Source organism: Acomys russatus, chromosome 10 (genome assembly GCF_903995435.1).
Source record: "Acomys russatus chromosome 10, mAcoRus1.1, whole genome shotgun sequence".
Taxonomy (NCBI): domain Eukaryota; kingdom Metazoa; phylum Chordata; class Mammalia; order Rodentia; family Muridae; genus Acomys; species Acomys russatus.
Genome location: NC_067146.1, coordinates 1,727,518 through 1,746,500, shown reverse-complemented (window position 1 = coordinate 1,746,500; position 18,983 = coordinate 1,727,518). Strand labels below are relative to the sequence as shown.

Sequence of the window (18,983 nt, the reverse complement as noted above, 5' to 3'; positions counted from 1 at the left end):
CCTTGTCACTGATGCCAAAAAGCTTAGAGCAGCCATGGTTCAAAATTTGAAAAAAGTTTTTTGCACTTGACAAAACAGTATTGTTGTTTCACATGCAGCATTTAGGATAATAATTATGTTTGAAAGTATTATGTCAAGACCAACAAGTTGCTCTTATTATCCCCTCATAAATGCATTTAAATTCTTGCTTCATCTTAGAAAGTGACATAATTTGCCAACTGTAGGATTTGAAAACATAAAACCTGATTTAATTTTATATTTTAAGAGATAAAATATATAAAGTAGAATGCACTCTGTTTGTTAACAGCTGTACTCTCGCAGTGACTGACGCTTTTAATTATTAAGTGGTAGTGCTCAGAGCACACAGTGCTGGATCATTTCTAGTTATCTTGATGCTATGCAGAGCACAAGAACGCAAACCTGAAAAAGGCGAGCACAACTCCTGAAATTTAGTTTGGAGCACAAAAATTCGATAAAGTATTCTCTAAAGGCACATATACTTCTGGAACATGATTTCGTTTAATAATGAAGAAATCAGCAACTGTTAGGATTCTAGTTACATGGTAATACTTCATATATTAACCTCTTCCTGCATCTGTAGTGAAATTTAGAATCACTGGCTGCATAAAATGGGACGTTGACAAACACTGACAAAAACCATGGCCTGAAGCCTAGTTGCTGTTTGTGAAACATTCTCCACAGGTCTGTGTGTTTGAATGCTTGGTCCACAGGAAGTGGTGGGGTTTGTAAAGTATGCGACCTTTGGGAGGTGGAGCCTAGTTAATTAGAAGTCACACACCACTGCTGTTGGGCTTGGCGGTTTTGTTTCCTGGCTATACTTCGTGCTCTTGCTCTCTGCTCCTAGACTGCTGATGTGAAATGATGGGCCTCACTCTACTTCCATGACTTCCCTACCAGGATGGATTGTATCCACTCTAGAGCTGTCACTCAAAGTAAAATAAATTTATTTTCCCTTAAGCTGTTTTTTTTTTTTTTTTTTTTTTTTTTTGTCAGACTGCTTACAAGCTTAGGGGACAGTTTTAGTGATGGCAGTGAGACTACTACCTGATGTACAACTGTGGCTCCCATTCCTATGGACAGTAGCAAATGTGTTGCTTACTCAAGGCACATAGGTGTAGATCAGGTTTAAATATTTTAAAAGTAGGACTTATGAAAATCAGAATGTCAATACAATTCAATGATCATTCTGTACATTTTAGGTCCATATGCACTGTATAGTGTACAAAAGAGAATATTCATTATTCACGCTGAATGTATTAAACCCATCTACGCCAAACCCTCTACATCTTTGCACATTATTTTAATAAATAGAATAAGAAGATAATAAAATTGAGGCACCAGATCTGCACTTATCAGGTCATAGACCGCTCCAAAAATTATAGTTGTTTATGCATTTATCATTCAAAAGATTTTACATGAAAAGATGTTTTGATGATCACTGACTCTGTTAATGCCTTATTTTTTGGGCCTGAAAAGGTGGCTCCTCTGTCAAGAGTATTTGCTCATTTTGCAGAGGACTCAGGTTTGGTTCTCAGAAAATACAAAGGCCTTATCAGACCTCTGAGTGCAGATACTGCACAGGCATATGTGCAAGCAAACATATATGTGCTTGTAATAAAAATAAGTAAGTCTTCTAAAATGAGAATTTATTTTCTAAGTAGCTACATGTCTGAAAAATATCAAAAATCTTGCTAATACACAAAATCAATAGTGTTACTCATACAAGATTTAAATAGTCCTTAAGTGACTTAAGAAAGATTTACAGCTCATAAACTCAAAATGTAAAAATTGATTTTCAAAGTTTGTATAATGTGGACAAACAGATTACATTCTGTAATGCTGCTGGCTTAGTAAAATGTAGCTAAGCTTCATCAATGTGTTTAACTTTGCAGGGTGCTTACTTAAGGAGATGGCCTTAAAAATATCTGCATAGAATGATGGCCTCAGCGAAAGAGACAGATAAAAAGAGAAGAGCATCTCCCTGGCAGACTTTCTGGCTGAGGATGGTGGCCTGGTGGAGGAGTGCCTCTGTCCCCAAACCAGTCAGCTGGGCTGATGATGCAGAGGACCTGGAAGATTCGTCAACAATTTGTGCCTGAAATGATGGCAGGGTACATTAGGCACCTCCAAATGACCATCTCATTCTTCCCAGTGCTCGATGAAACTGCTCCAGAACCCTGTGTCAACTGGCGCCATCTTCGCAAATTGCCACCCTACACACTGTTGCCTGGGGAACATGCCTTCTGATGTGGTAGAAGACTCCACTAAGGGGTCCTTTAGATGAGTGGGTATCAGTGCAGCACGCTTACCACGTGAAACCAGCAATCCAGACAGGTTGAAAGGTTTGGTTATGCTGAGTTTGAGGACTTGGATTTCCTGCATAGAGCCCCGTGTCTCAGTGAAGTGTCTCCAGGTAACAGGAAAATTCCAGCGGGCGTTGCGGGGTATCGGCCATGGTGATTGTTCTTTTGCCTGAGCTAAAGATCGAGATTCGACAAGAGACAAGGGTTGGAGTGCCTTCCTCATCGTGCCACAAACAGCTTTGATGACTCTCTGGCCATGAGAGCTGATCAATTGGGAGACGAGCAAGTATGGAGATGTCTAAGATTCAGACCAGTATCGCGATGGGGATGGCAGATTGCCCATACCTAGATATGGATCTCCGCAATGTCCAAAGGCAGTAGAGGCAATGGCAGAAAAAAATCCCTTTTAAAACAATTTTATTTTAAGGATTTCTCCCTCCCCCCAGCCGTGTAAGACCGCTATTAAATCTATTTGCAGACTATGACTCCAGCATCGGCAACAGCAGGCATTTGACATTAGTAGTGGATACCATTGGAATGATTACTTTGCATATGGATTTTCAGTTATGATTTGTTTAATAAACAGTAGAAACAGAAAAATAAACATAATACCTAGGTAATAGCCACCTGGCTTTATTTAATGCCTCAGATTTTCCACAAACAGTTCAGAATTCCCAAGAAGAAATCCATTTGGTGAATATATACAGAATACACATGCATAAATAAAAATCATTAGTGCTTTAAATTTTTAGTAACTTAAAAATACAGACTTATGTTAACTCAAACAATATTTATTAGATGATTTGATTCTTCTCGGAAAGTGACACTTTCTGTGATCCCACAACAAGAAAAAAGATCAAAATAGAAGCTTAGGCATGCTAATAATGATTAAAACACTATTAAAGAATGTGTTTATTATTATCATTGTTATCATCATCATCAATTTTAAGTGTATGTATTGTTTTCTGTATGCCACATATGTATGGGTGCCCATGGAGGCCAGAAGAGTGGATTACAGGCTCTGGAGCTGGAGTTGTGAGTGCTGGGAGCCCAACCTGGGGTCCCTGCAAAAGCAGCAAGTGCTTTTATTACTGAGCAGTGTCTCTAGTTCTAAAAATATGTTTTTGAGGCTATTGTTTGAAGATTCTGTGTGTGATTGGTTGGTGAAAATTAAAAGCTTTAGTAGGAACTGAACAGATAAGAAAAGTACTTTTAAACCTCTTTGGTTTTTTTTGGTTTTTTTTTTTTTTGGAATGTGGCCAAGAGTGGCCATGAACTGTCACTTTCCAGTTGTATCCTCCCCTGTGCAGGATTACTCAGATGTACAATGACTCTCTTTCCAAAATTAAACTTTGATCTTCTGTACTAAAATGACAAGGTTTGCCAGGAAAACATATCTATCCAAATTAGAAATAATACTTTTTTTTGTTGTGCCTAGTAGCTTGCTTAACAGTCAGAATTCTACCCTCTTTGTGTTTGTCTTCAGACAAGAAATAAGTCCAGATTTCACAGGGACCTAGTTACTTAAAAATACACAGACTATATTTATAGATGATTTTTGAATATATTTTCATAGATTGTTTGATATCCATAGGAATATGACATATCTATGTGTGTGTATTCAGCATGCTTACCCAATGTCTGTTGGTATATATACCCATTTTTCTCTTTTGCAGGTTTCTGATAGAACTAAATAATTTTACAAACATATAAGGATTTTTGTTGTTGGTATCTGGATTTTTGTGTGTGTGAAAAGGTCTTACGAAAACGTATCTTGATCCAAAGTTATGAAAATTGAGTGCTTTTTGTCCTTTTTATGTTTTGGTTTTATTTTTCATGTTAAAGGCTGTGTGTTTAAATAGTAAAGATTTGGCTCTAAGGTGTTAGCCTTGGCCCGCAGAGCTGATGTGATTAACCACAACAATGAATTCCAAATAGTCCGAATACAACTCTTTTTATAATCTCTTGGTTGCTCAAATATGCCAGGAGGAGTTATGATGTGGACTCCCAGTCTTTCATAGTGTCCCCTGTGATGTGGGACCAACAGTAAGGATAGGCTGAGCTATGTGGCCAAGGACAAGAAAAACTGAACTATAGGATGCTTAGACAGTAATGTCTTCAGATAAATCACCCACAGACAAAGTTGGACAACTGTCACCATCATACTGGATTCACTCCTCTCATCTATACTAAAAGATTATGGAGATAGTAGACAATCAAGAAGTCAGCCTTTCTTAGAATGGATACCTTGATCTAGGTCTTAAGAACATCCATAGATATTATATAAAGTCTGTGTTGTTGAAGATCTCCAGCCCATTAGAATTTTGTCATAGTCTGAGCTGCTTAAATTAGTATGCTTGCCTCACCTTACTATAAAGGTTTATTTTTCTACTTTAAACCTGACCCACTCATTCAAGGCATTTTTGTTCAGGTACCATTATGTTTTTTGTTTGTTTGTTTGTGTTGTGCCAGACAAGTCTTTTCCATGATGATCCATGGGGAAAATGTCAAATTGGAGGAGAGCTTCCAAGGAACCAAGGCAAAGAGAGCAAGTGGGACATCTCAGCAAGGCCTGAAAAGCCCAGGCAACATTTTTACAACCAAAGAACTTTTTGCCTTCAAAGCACTACACCTGCATTCTGCAGACGTCTCTGCTGGGGTGTACTCTCCTCCCAGGGCTTGTATGTTTGTTCAGGGTTGGGTTTGCATAGATGCCTCTGTAAATGGGTTAAAGAATCTCTCCAGAGGCCACTGGAGTACAGGGCGACCCTGGAGAGCTGAAAAATGAGAGTAGCTGAAGCTAGAAAATGCAAGAAAGTTGTGCATCCAAACATTTCCAAAGGTTGGGTTTTCCTTTCTACTATCTCTAGGAAATACTGGAAGGTCTAAAGATGAAAGACAAGGTAAGAATTATATTACACAAGCAGCAGTGCATTGGGGATAAGCATAGCCTGTGTGTTATATTTTTTTCCCAACAACAATTTGAATGAGTTTCAGCAATTGATTTTAATTTTCTGTACATTGTAGAAGGTCACAAACACATGATATGCAATTTTTATTATGACCCAATGCGTATTGTAATGAAATTTTGCAACATTGCTACTATGATGTACTAAGAGTAATTTTATTAAAGGAAACTTATTTCAGCCTCAACATCTTACACGTAGTCTGGGATACAGCAGGTGATTAGGTTGCATGAACAACCGAATAACATCTGAATTTTCTTCAGTTGATCAACTTTGTCCAGTTTCTCACTCAGTATCAAAATTTAAAACATTTAGAGGAAAGAAAATAGGTTTTTATTTCCATATGGATTTTAGACATAGGAGGAAGGTCACCAGAGGGTGACTTCTGAACAGGTAACGGCACTTAGTTTTTAGCGATGGTCTGATGAATCCAGCTCAGATAGTTTCAGACCTTGGAGTACACAACAAGTTTCCCTTCCCAAGCACAGCCTTCACCCCAGGAAACAATGCCCTGGACTTGTCCATCGCAGACCACAGGGCCACCAGAGTCATACTGAGCAACAGAGGTTAGATAGACCTGGTCATGCCCAGAGGAATCATGGGAATCAAGATGTTCTTCTGTGTTACTGGGGCTATTTTTGCAGGTGTATTTTCGAAGATCTATGCTATGAAATGCAGTTTTCAATCTATTCAGTATCTTTCTCTGTGTTACTTTATTCTTTTTATGGCCCCACCTCTCTCTTCTGCAGTCATTTTGTGGGGAGAGGTGTGTGCAAAAAAGACCGAGGACTGCAGAGGTCTACTATGACTCATGAGCTCTGTGTCTTTCATAAGGTCTCCACACCACAATGCAAGGTGTCTGGGTTTACAGTTCACACAGCTTCAGCTCTTTGGCCCTGTTATCCTTAATGGTCATCATCATATCGCAAAGAGAAAACAAACCCATTTTCTCAAAGCCCCCATTTACCTCCCAGACTGGGATACAGGTACAGATTCACCATTTTCTGTTTTCATATGAGAAATACTGTGGGTCAGAGATGCAGACCATCTCATGATAGGTATAGAAAGATGTTGGTTAGGTCAGAACCTCACCTGGCAAGAGCCCTTTCCACCGTCCAGAAAGCTAAGGCCGAACATGCTGTTAGTGATCTTACGTGGGTAGGCATAGTGACAAACAGAGTCCGACAGGACTGGAGCATCCAGACACTGAAGAAGTGAAGGACTCTCGGCTGCAGAGTGTAAGGGGGAAAACTGAGTTATTTATACTGACTCTGAATATTTATTTCCTGTTTTACCTATTAATTTTTGTGAGAGTGTCTCTTTCATTTTCGGAGCTCCATCTGGTTCTGAGAGCAGCATGCGTGAATGGGGTATACGCACACACATGCAGAAAAAGCATGCACACGTAAAACATAATAGAATTAAAAACAATTGATAACTCAGAAGTTTAAGGTAAGTTTTCTAAATAGCTTTACTCATCAGTTCCTCTCCTTTTCGCATTATCATTATTATTGAACACTGCTCTCAAGTCCAGAGGCTTCTGCCAACACTGAGGCCAGCACTGGCCTCTCTTCTAGAAACCTCCTCTAGTTGTAGTTTTTGGGCTCATCAGTAATCAAGGTATAATTAAATTCCTTGCAGTCTTCCCCAGTTCGTTTTCTTTTCTTTTTCCAAGGGCTCACTGGAGAAAGTTTCTTATCTTCAGCTAGCATTTCTTAAGTGATAGGCCTATGCCCCAGCCCGCGGGGTCTTCAAACGGAAGCTGGGAGGGGGTGCCAAAGTGAAAGTAAAGGCCAGGAGACACGAGGAAATGAGGGCAAGTCTGAACACTGAGCAAGCCCCGTTTATTGAAAATTCTTACAGGGTTTATATAGGCAATATCTAGGGCAAGGAAGGGCAGGGTTGCTGTGGGAACCTAATGGCAGATATCCAGCATTCCATCCTTGGCAGGAAGAACTCCAAGATTAGGGAGTGAGCTCTGAGGGAACGCAGCTACAGCTACGGAAGCAAGATAAGCAAGCAGCCTCCCAGGATCCGGGGGAGCCTGCTAAGTGTCAGGCAGCAGTTCCCAGGGTCCGGGTGGAGTGGCCTGGGCTGACCTCAGCCTGCTACGTGCCAGGCAGAGGTATAGAAAATGGAATCTACAGACAAGGTTGAATTGCCCAATGTTTTAAGCCAAGAGCCGCTAAGGGCAGCTCCCCACAGGCCTATGAGACCTGTATCTTGAATGAGAATTCATACTGACTGTCATTAAGGTGTCATTCACTTTCAGTACGCACTTTTACTACTTATGTATCACAGAGACACTTACAGCCAAATTTCAGAGCTCCCCATCCGGACACAAGGCACTCAGTGCCGGCTGATGGGCAGGACTGCGGCAGAGGGACAGTAGATACTTGAGAGTTGAGGGTGACTGGTGACCTCAGCTTGATCAGCATAATGTCGTTGTCAAAATTCCACTCATTATAATCAGGATGGATGATCATCTTGGCTGCATCAATGAGCTGCTCAACACCCTCAATTTCATGAATGTTATGTTCTCCAAGACGCACCTGTAGTCGGCTGTGTTTAAGAATTAAAAGTTTAAGTGTCCTTGTTCAGCTCACGTTTAGGCTGTCCTGCTGGTGAGACTTTGTGGGTAGAGCTCTGAACAAGAGTGATGCAAATAGAAACACTAAGGTTTACTGGGGAAAGACCCTGAGGCTTCAACCCTACACAAAGAATTACAGGCAACTAAAGGACAAGCCTATAAACTGGTTAACCAATATCAAATGGTCAGGCCAGAAAACATTGTAGCAACATAATATATATATATATATATATATATATATATACCTAAACACACATACATGTACACACATATACGTATAGAAAACATGCAAGTAACATTATACAGACTGAACAGGTTGTATACAAACACACATACACACACAAACATGTAATAATAAAAATAGGCCATGCATTTAAAAAAAAAACAGGTATATATGAGTGGAGGGTTTTAAGGAAGGAAAGAGGAGAAACTATGTAATTATAATATCAAAATACAAGAAACAATTTAAAAAGTTTAAGTATCCAACATGAATACTTTTTCCATTCTCCAATCTCCTCAATCATGAGCATAAATTTTACATTCTATTTAAGCATTGGATCACTGAAGTAAGTAAACATTACTAATCCTGGCCTAGGTTCTAGAATTCCTTCGCAAGTGACTCTGCTAGTGGAGACTCATAACCCACTATCATCTTATAATCGGGAGGCATAGTAATAGAAACCAAATATACAGTACAAAACATTTCCAGGTGAAAAGCAGTTTGACTGACACTTTCCTTTTCTCCTGTTGTTAGGATGCTCAAGGCAGGTGTCAGAGGGATAGAAATGAATTTGTGGAAGAGATCAAATTATTTGTATTTGTACTTTTGCACTGGAAGTGTGTTCTTTGCTAACTCATGCTGTTTTGTTATGATTGAGCTATAACCATTAGGGCTTGGATTGATTCACATTCTAAAGCTATTTTAAGGATCTAACATCAATAATCATGTTAGTTAAGATAGCAATGAATTTTAAGGGCATTAAGCTATGTTAACATCTTTCATAAAATCTTTCACAAAAATTAATATCATATATAATAAAACTGTTTGGTGACTAACAAGTCTCATAGAATTAGAATACTTCATTAAGCCTAACTCTGGCTTTTGGCAAATTATATTTGGTATGTCTTGAGGATAAAATCATTTTAGAGCATAAAAATGTGAATATTGGCTACTTATGGATTATAGCAGTGAACAGCAGATACTACTCATTGGTCAGTGATGAGAAATCCCCCACATATGTGAGATCCAACATTCAGTGATACCTGGTAGGGGACAGAATGTTCCGGACAAGTATAGCCTCCAACAATTCTATCACCGCTGTCATCAGTGAGGGAAGCAGCTGTGAGTGAACAGTTAGAAACTCCCTGTTAACATGGGTCTATCATGTCATTTCATGTACCATGAAGTTTTATTTCAAACTAAGGACAAGAGCGATTACAGTGTTTATCTATATCACATACTCAAGACATATGCATGGGATGGTGAACTTTTATTGAATACTTGAGTGGTGTTGGAATCACCCGGAAGACACACATCAGTCTTTGTGCAGTTATCTCCATAGACATCTGACTGTAGAAGGGCAACTCATGCTAGCATAGGTGGCACCATTGCACGGGGTAGTGATCTAGATGGAAGAAAATGGGAAGGGGGAAAGCCTCATGAGCACCAGCTCTGTCTCTGCTTCCTGACTGTCCACTGCCCTCCTCTTCCTCCACCACCATTATGAGTCACACCCAGCACAGCTTTCTTAACAAGGTTGACTATACCCTCTTCAACATGAAACACAATAATATTTATTTAAGTGGCTCCTGTCTGATTTTGTCACAGTAGTGAGAAGGGTGGCTAATATAACTGGCTGTATATAATCTTTTTGATTATTTATTATTCTGTACCTTGAGCAAAGACCCTTACCTAATGAGGAATAATCATGTACTTTCAAAATATATGCTTTCTTTGATTAATATATTCTCTTCATATATATATATATATATATATATATATATATATATATATATATATATATAAATACACACACACACATATATATCCACAAACACATACATTGTAACTCATATGCATACTCACAGATTTATACAGATGAGAGGTTCTTTGGAAAATAAATGTCTTACTATCACCACTTAAGATCTAATCATTTAAAAGCATAGAACACTTTGTAAGATGGGGTGGGGAGATGCTCAGTGGGCACAATTAACTGTGGAAGCATGAGCTAAGCCTCTCTTTTAGCATCCTCATAGAAGTCAGGCATGATGACATGCTCTGTGGCCCCAGTTCTGGGTTTGGAGGAGAGCAACTGGAGACAGGAGTGATAACCAGAGCCCTTTGGTCAGCCAGTTAAGCTGAAAATAGAAAATTTCAAGTTTAGGGAGAGACCCTGTTCCAAAACTACAGAGAACGACAGAGAAAGCTATAGAAAGTCAACATATGGTCTTTATATCCACAGGTGAATACAACAGCACGGGGATGCACACACCACACACACACACACACACACACACACACACACACACACACCACATAAAAATTGTCCAGTAGTTTCCCTGGTATATGCATGTGGTCATATACTCACTGATGAAAAGTCACAATGAAAAAGCTATCTCCATAAGTTAATAGAAGAGAAAATTTAAAAGCCATAGAAGAATATTACATCCTATAAAAAATGACATCTTTGATTTTTTTTCAATCATCTTTTCTTGGATTCTAACAAAAAATTCTGTCATTTCCATAAATATGAGTTCTAGACTAACATGTATATAGTGAGTTTCAGGACAGTATAAACTATACAGTGAGGTTTTTGTCTCAAAGAAACAACACACTCTTGAACACAAACATAAATGACAGATAAAAATCTATTTGAGGGACCGTGTTTGGAGGCTCCAGTGAACAATTCAGGGAATTGCAGAGATTTCTGAGCCAGGAACACCGAGGTCCCCACACCTCAGCAGCGGGAGTGCTCCACGGTTCCGAAGGACCAGGATGAGGAGGACCTGCTTGCCCTTGCACATGGGAGGAGCACAGATTTTCTCGGATCAGAGCAGCAGCATCAGAGGCACCAGCAGCACCAGCGTCAGCAGCAGCAGTGGCTGAGGTTTGCAGTTCAGAGCCTTCCGGTGGAGGCGATTGGTGTGGTGGTCGGTGGGAGTTGCTGCGGGAGAGGGGACTCTGGCCAGGATTTGGGTCGCGTGGTGCCTTGTGCCCCAGACTGGACTCGGTGGACAGTTCGGCCCCAGAGTCCCGGGTACAGCTCAGTGCGCAGTGCCATGGAGATGTTGGCTCCGCTCAGCAAGCAATTCTGCCCGAGGCACTAACTCACGCGAACCCACAGCTCCTCTGCTGTGACGCAGGCTGGGCAGAGTGCTCAGTTCCACCCTAGGCACCAGCTCAGCTCATCGGCAGCTCCCCTGCTACAACGCAGGCTAGGCGGAGCGCTCAGTTCCACCAGCAGCGCTAGCTCAGCACAGCCCTGGTTCTCTTGCTGTGACTCAGGCTGGGCAGAGAGCTCAGCTCCACCGGAGGCCCTAGCTCAGCGCAGCCGCAGTTCTCCTGCTGTGACACAGGCTGGGCAGAGCGCTCAGTTCCACTGGCTCTAAGACTCTGGTTGGACACAGTGTGCATTTTGAATCCAGAATTCCTGGCTGAGCTTGGTGGACAGTTCGGGCCCTGAGTCAATAACTGACCACAGCACGCACTTTGGGCCAAAAGCCCCTAGCTGAGGTTGGTGTGCAGTCCCAGCCTAAAAATTCTGGCTGGACCTTGTGTGCATTTTGGGCCAAGAATCCCTAGCTGAGCTTGGCAGACGGTTCAGGCCCTGAGAATCTAGCTGAGTTCGGCACTGGCTGGACTTGGCAGGGGACACAGAAGGCTGTGGACACCTTAGCCTGACCCAATGTGCATTTAGAGACCCAGAACGATTGCAAGACCCACAGCACAGGGGAGCTGAGGATCACTGGCTGTGAGAGTCCAAAACAACAGGGCTAACCTCCTAACAGAATTAACATAGTAAAAATGGCCATCCTACCAAAAGCAATCTACAGATTCAATGCAATCCCTATCAAAATACCTACACAATTTTTTAAAGACATTGAAAGTTCAATTCTGAACTTCATATGGAAAAACAAAAAACCCAGAATAGCTAAAACAATCTTGTACAATAAAAGGTGCTCCGGAGGAATCTCCATACCTGATCTCAAACAGTACTATAAAGCAATAGTAATTAAAACAGCATGGTACTGGCACAATAACAGGCTGGTTGATCAATGGAATCGAATCGATGACCCAGATATGAATCCACACACATATGGTCACTTGATTTTTGACAAAGAAGCCAAATCCATTCAATGGAAAAAGGATAGCATCTTCAACAAATGGTGCTGGTCTAACTGGAGGTCTATGTGTAAAAAAATGCAACTGGACCCGTATTTGTCACCTTGCAGAAAAGTCAAATCCAAGTGGATTAAAGACCTCAACATAAAACCAGAGACACTAAGTCACTTAGAAGAAAAAGTGGGGAAGAGCCTGGAACATATTGGCACAGGCGACAACTTCCTTAACAGAACACCAATGACCCAGGCCTTAATGTCAACACTTAATAAATGGGACCTCACGAGGCTGAGAATCTTCTGTAAGGCAGGAGACACTGTCAAGAGAACAAAGTGACAGCCTACAGACTGGGAAAAGATCTTCACCAACCTTACATCTGACAAAGGTCTAATATCCAAAATATATAAAGAACTCAAGGAATTAAACACCACCAAACGAAATAACCCAATTGAGAAATGGGGCGTGGAACTAAACAGAGAATTCTCAACAGAGGAATATCAAATGGCTGAGAAACACTTAAAGAAATGCTCAACCTCCTTAGTCATCAGGGAAATGCAAAGCAAAACAACTCTGAGATTCCATCTTACACCTATCAGAATGGCTATGATCAAAAATTCAAGTGACACCACATGCTGACGAGGATGTGGGGAGAGAGGAACACTCCTTCATTGCTGGTGGGAATGCAAACTAGTACAGCCACTTTGGAAATCTATGTGGTGCTATCTCAGAAAAAATGGGAATAGGGCTTCCTCAAGACCCAGCTATTCCCCTCCTTGGAATATACCCAGAAGATGCTCCAGCACACAACAAGAACATTTGCTCAACCATGTTCATAGCAGCCTTATTCATAATAGCCAGAACATGGAAACAGTAGAAGAATGGATAAAGAAATTGTGGTACATATACACTATGGAATACTACTCAGCTATTAAAAACAAGGAATTCCTGAAATTTGTAGATAAATGGATTGAGCTAGAAATGATCATACTGAGTGAGTTAACCCAGAAGCAGAAAGACTCAAATGGTATATACTCACTTGTATCTGCATACTAGCCCAAGGGGCATGTCCCACGAAAGCCTTCACTTACCAGGAAACTGGGACAGAGGGGAGGACATCCTATTGGGACTCTAGATGAGAGAAGCATGGGAGAATAGCAAAGTAGAAGGATCCAGAGGGTCCTAGAAACCTACAAGTAGAACATTATGATATGCAGATTTGGGCCCAGGGGTCCCACTCAAACTAAGGCACCAGCCAAGGACAACACAGGCGGTAAACTTTAAACCCCTACCCAGATCTAGCCAATGGGCAGAACATTTTCCACAGTTGAGCGGAGAGTGGGATATGACTTTCTCATGTACTCTGGTGCCTCACATTTGACCATGCCCCCTGGAAGGGGAAGACCTGGTGGCACTCAGAGGAAGGACATCAGGTCGCCAAGAAGAGACTTGATACCCTATGAGAAGGGATGGGATAACCATTGAGATGTAACAAGAATAAATTAATAAAAAAAAAAAAAAAGAAAAAAATCTATTTGAAACTTTTTCATTATCTGACTATCCTTCTAATACCAAATGATTCATGCAGCATTTCGATATTTCCCAACTATCTATTAAGATTTCTCACAGCTTCACATGTATATGATTAAAAATTATTAGTCCTATTATTCTAATATTTTAAATAATTTTAGGAAAATTTCTAAACAATTATACAAATGAGTTAATTTATACTCACTTTACATAGAAAAAGCAAATATTAAATAATAATAAAATTTTAGTAGTACTAAAAGTTAATTTAATAGTATTAAAATGCTCATTTTTCTTATCATCACAACTGTATGACTTGTGAGTTTATACTAGAGAGAGATTTCACTTAAAAAGCTGTCCTAAAACACATTCCAGTTTTTATCAATGAGAAATGAAACATTTACATTTGTTGGGAGTTCTTTGGTAAATATTTGTCCATGCAGTGTTCAGGTGACTCAGGCTTTGCTGATCACTGCCCCTTCAAGGAATACAGATTACTTTCAGTTACTTACTAGCTCTGTATTCTTAGAAGGCAGTGGAAGTGTGTTTGTGTGTGTGTTGTGTGTTTTCTGTGTGTGTGTATTATCTTTTCCTTCTGTTCCAAATTCCTAGAATCTACCCAGAAGTTCAAGACACCTGCACTTCTTTATAAGACCTCCTCTCTGAATCAATTCTTGACCCGATGAATTTCCTCCACGTGACATTTTATTGTTAATGATCATATGGGCACTCTATACACTCAGGTCTCTACCTTTTAAGCTTCTTGCTTTCAGCCCCGATAAGCAATGAGCCTTGTTGATGCTCCCAGAACAAAATACAAACTGAGAAATCTAACACTTACAGCTTGGTTAATCTGAAAAACACACCAACAGTTCCCAGGAGAGTAAAGACAATGAAAATCTTTGTGTTTGCTCAGTGGATCTGGACCAGGCAATAAGAAAAAGGCTTTTCCACATGGGTAGTTATATCTACACATCTGTTCACGACTCCCACAGTCTCAGGTGCCAAAAAAGTGATCTCACTAGAAAGTCACAAGTCTAAATTTAGAATTATATTCTGTGATAGCTGGAGTACAATTGAAGACATAGCATTTCCTTAGAAAGTTATGAGAATGAAAGTTTCAAGCTCACCTGGTAGGAAAGGACGTTGTTATGAGGTCACAGGTTACAGCTATAAGTTTCCAGATTCTCACCCAAATATCTTGATAGTTTTTCTGAGAATGTGAACAATTTTTCAAGGGACTATAATAAAGACCAAACTCTTGGTATATTGATTGGATTGCCTTAGACATATAACGGCAATTGCCATTATTAACAGGACAAATAGTTCTCCTGTGAGCAATAATTTTATTATTTAAAATATAGTAGTTAGGAAAAAAAGCGAAGTAATGACACTAGATTCTAATTTTCTAACCCTTACCATATGGAAGGGATGTAGAAATACCACTTACTTGGAGCTTCAGTATTTCTGAAAGGAGTGATCCACTGCTTTTAAGGCCAGCATACAAGAAGGAAAATTAGTGAATGGAAAATTTTAGTAGTAAATAATTCTTAAGTTGCAAATAACTGTGGCCCTGCATAAGGGCACATACCTTTAGTCCTTAAACATGTGAGAGAGGCAATGGGATTAAGAATTTGAGTAATCACAAGTTTGAGGCCAACTTGAACTTTGTAGCATGACCATGTTGCAAAACATGATTACAGTATATTTCAGTATTGCCCTTATTTTATTATTTATTTACTTTACATCCCAATCATAGCCCCCTCTCTCCTCTTCTTCTAGTCCTACCCTCTCTGGCTCTCCCCCTAACTCCTCTTACGGTTGGGGACAGTAGGCCATATGGCCAATGTTCAGCCATCTTGTCAGAGTCTAGGTTTCTATCTCTCCACTAGTATGTCATTTACCAGAAACCAGCTGACCCTGTTGTGGTTTGACAGTTAGACTAAAGATAAGATTTAGATGGAGCCACCCTGTTGTAGTTTAACAGTTAGATAAGATAATGATAGCAAAATATTTGGTGTGGCAGAACATTGTGACCTGCTTGGAATTCCTCACATCTCGAGATAGCTTGTAGCTGGGTTGCCATAGCAATATGCTTTCCTGCCCCCTGCCTTATAAAACCTTGTACCTGAAAAATAAAATTTGAGAGCTTGATCAAAGACTTGCTCTTCTTCTTCGTATCTTGTGTTCTGTCCCTATACAGGAGAATTTTCCTCCCCAGTGTTGGTCTAACTCTGGCAGGCCAGATAACCTTACCCTTTAAAAAATTGGAGTCCATCAACTAACCCTACTCAGGAGTGAGCTAGTCTTCTTCCAATATGGTCTGGCAAAGCAGCCCTGCCAGGAGAAAGTGAACAAAAAGCATGCAACAGAATCCTTGTCAAAGACAGCCCCAGATCCCTTTACTAGGGTACTCACATGAAGACCAAGCTGCACATCGGGTGCATATGTGTAGGGGACTTAGGTCCAGTCCATGCATGGTCCATGGTTGGTACTTCAGACCTCACAAGCCCTCCTTGGCTGAGGTGAGTTGGCTCTGTTGATCTTGTCTTCTTTTATGAGTTCTTGTTGTCCTTCTATGCTTACCCTGACTCTTCCACAAGGCTCCTTGCACTCCACTCTATGTTTGGGTGTGAGTCTCAGCATCCGTGCTAATCCAATGCTGGGTGGAGCTTGTCTCAGAGGACAGTGATGTTAGACTCCCATCTGCAAGCATAGCAGAGTATTGTTATTAGCGTCAAGGGTTGGCTTTTTCTCGTAGTGTGGCCAGGGATTGGTTAGACCTTCCCTAAATCTCTGCTCTATTTTTAATCCCTGCACATCTTGCGGGCACAGTAAATTTTGGGTTGAAGTTTTTTAGGTGGGTTGGTTAGTGTTCACTGCTCTTAATTAGGAGTCATGTCTGGTTAGAGAGTGGCCTCTTCATTCTCCATGCTCTCTGCTAATAGAGGTCTCAGCTAGAGTCATCCCCATATCTTCCCAGGAGCCTACTCTGTCTTTGGTCTCCAGCATGTCTCAGAGATGCTCCCATTCATGGTATCTTTTCTCTCTGCAAGCCTTCTGTCCTCCTGCACCCCCCCATGCCCCTAACCCTCCTCCACTCTCCCCACATCTTGTCCCGACCCTTATTTCCCTCAGCAGCCCCTCTCCTATCCTGTTCCTTCTCTTCAAGTACTTCTTCTGTCTATTCTGCTTCTCCTTCTCAGTGAGATCCAAGCATCCTCCCTTGAGCTCTTCTTGTTACTTCTTTGGGTTGAACTTCTAGAAGTATCTCCATTCCTGATTTCAAGCTCTACTACAGAGCAACAGTAATAAGAACGGGACAGTACTGGCATAGAAACAGGCTGGTGAATCAATGGAACTGGACTGAGGACCCAGAAATAAATCTACACACCGATGGACACTTGATTTTTGACAAAGAAGCCAAGAAAGTACAACAGAAAAATGGAAAAACTAACAAATGGTGCGGGTCTAGCTGGATGTGTACATGTAGAAATATGCAAATAGATCCATATTAAGCATTCTGCACAAAACTCAAATCCAAGAGGATCAATGATCTCAACATAAAGTCAAATACACTAAATCTATTAGGAGAGAAAGTGGGTATCAGCCTTGAACTCATTGGCACAGCAGACAGCTTCCTGAACAGGACACCAACAGCTCAGGCTCTAAAATCAACAATTAATAAATAGGACTTGATGAAACTAAAAAGCTTCTTTAAGGCAAAAGGCACTGTCAACCAAACGAAGTGGCAGCCTACAGACTGAGAAAAGATTGTCACCAACTCTATATCTGACAAAGGGCTAATATCCATAATATATAAAGAACTCAAGAAATTAAACACCAACAAACCAAATAATCCAATTATAAATTCTCAACAGAAGAATCTCCAACTGCTGAGTAGCGCTTAAAGAAGTGTTCAATATCTATCATATCTCATCTTTTTTAATTTTAATTTTTATTAATTTATTCTTGTTACAGCTCAATGGTTATCCTATCCCTTGTATCCTCCCATTCTTCCCTCCCTCCCATTTTCCCCTTATTCCCCTCCCCTATGACTGTGACTGAGGAGGACCTCCTCCCCCTGTATACGCTCATAGGGTATCAAGTCTCTTCTTGGTAGCCTGCTGTCCTTCCTCTGAGTGCCACCAGGTCTCCCCCTCCAGGGGACATGGTCAAATATGAGGCACCAGAGTTCGTGTGAAAGTCATACCCCACTCTCCACTCAACTGTGTCCATTGGCTAGATCTGGGTAGGAGTTTAAAGTTTACTGCCTGTATTGTCCTTGGCTTGTGCCTTAGTTTGAGCAGGATAGGCACTGAAGAAAGAGAAGATATCGTATCTCATCTTTATCAACCTAAAAATATCTACCTAGACCTAAAAACACCTTATCTCCTAAACAACTAAGCTTAATTGTAAAACTAAGCTATCTGGTCTTCAACCTCATCAGAGACTTGAAAAAGAATAATATTAATTATCTGAGTAAACAGGCTTCCAAAATGAGAAAATGACAGAGACAATTCACTGCCTGAACAGTCACTCAAAACTCTCTATAAAATTGGAGCATTGCCTTCAGCCTTCTGGCCCAATATATCTGGCAGACATATTTGTGAAGCAGGAGCTATTGAGAACTTTCTTACCCTGTCTTGGCAGAATTCGGCTGTCAACTCTGCCTGCATCCAAGCTTGCCCACTTTTAGGAAGAATTCTGTCTGTGGCAGAAACAAGAACATTTTGCCCAGTGGCTGGTTTCCCAGGTTTGGCGCCATCTCCATAAGAAGGTTCTTTGATGCTCATCATCTTTTCTGAGGTAGGCTGAGTTTTGTCAGGAGTCACAAAGATAGGAAAGATGTTTTCTCCAAGGTTATCAAATACAAATAGAGAAAACACTATTACTGTAACATTTATATAATCCCTAATTGTTTTGTGGTCTTTTTTGCTGTATGTAGTTTATTGTGTATGTGTGTAATAGTATAAATGTATATGTAAAAGTGAAAAAAGAATGAAAAGAAAAAAGAATAAGAAAGGCTGTTGTTTTAGATGTTGAAAAAAAGAAATGTTCAATGTCCTTAGTCATCAGGGAAATGCAAATCAAAATGACTCTGAGATTTCGTCTTTCACCTGTCAGGATGGCTATGACCAAAATCTCAAATGACAACACATGCTGGTGAAGTTGGAGAGGAAGGGGAACATTCCTTGCTCTTATTTTATTAACAGTTACTAATAATCGCTTTTTACCTT

At 40.5% G+C, this 18,983-nt stretch overlaps 1 protein-coding gene across 1 annotated transcript; it reads right to left on the bottom strand.

Moving 5' to 3' along the window:
* Positions 1-5,735: 5,735 nt before the first annotated feature.
* LOC127194214 (trypsin V-B-like) lies at positions 5,736-7,728 on the bottom strand. The gene is made up of 3 exons (XM_051151537.1): positions 7,602-7,728; positions 6,383-6,519; positions 5,736-5,843 (listed from the first exon to the last, which is right to left on the bottom strand). The coding sequence occupies exons 1-3, from the start codon at positions 7,726-7,728 to the stop codon at positions 5,736-5,738; spliced, it is 372 nt and encodes a 123-aa protein (XP_051007494.1).
* Between the last annotated feature and the right edge of the window lie 11,255 nt (positions 7,729-18,983).

Excerpts from the sequence above, each read along its gene's own strand:
- LOC127194214 (XM_051151537.1), bottom strand. The coding sequence starts at position 7,728 with ATGCTGATCAAGCTGAGGTCACCAGTCACCCTCAACTCTCAAGTATCT. Across the intron at positions 6,520-7,601 it reads GGGAGCTCTGAAATTTGGCT|CCGAGAGTCCTTCACTTCTT; the intron begins GTAAGTGTCTCT and ends TACACTCTGCAG. Across the intron at positions 5,844-6,382 it reads GTGGAAAGGGCTCTTGCCAG|TATGACTCTGGTGGCCCTGT; the intron begins GTGAGGTTCTGA and ends TCTGTTGCTCAG.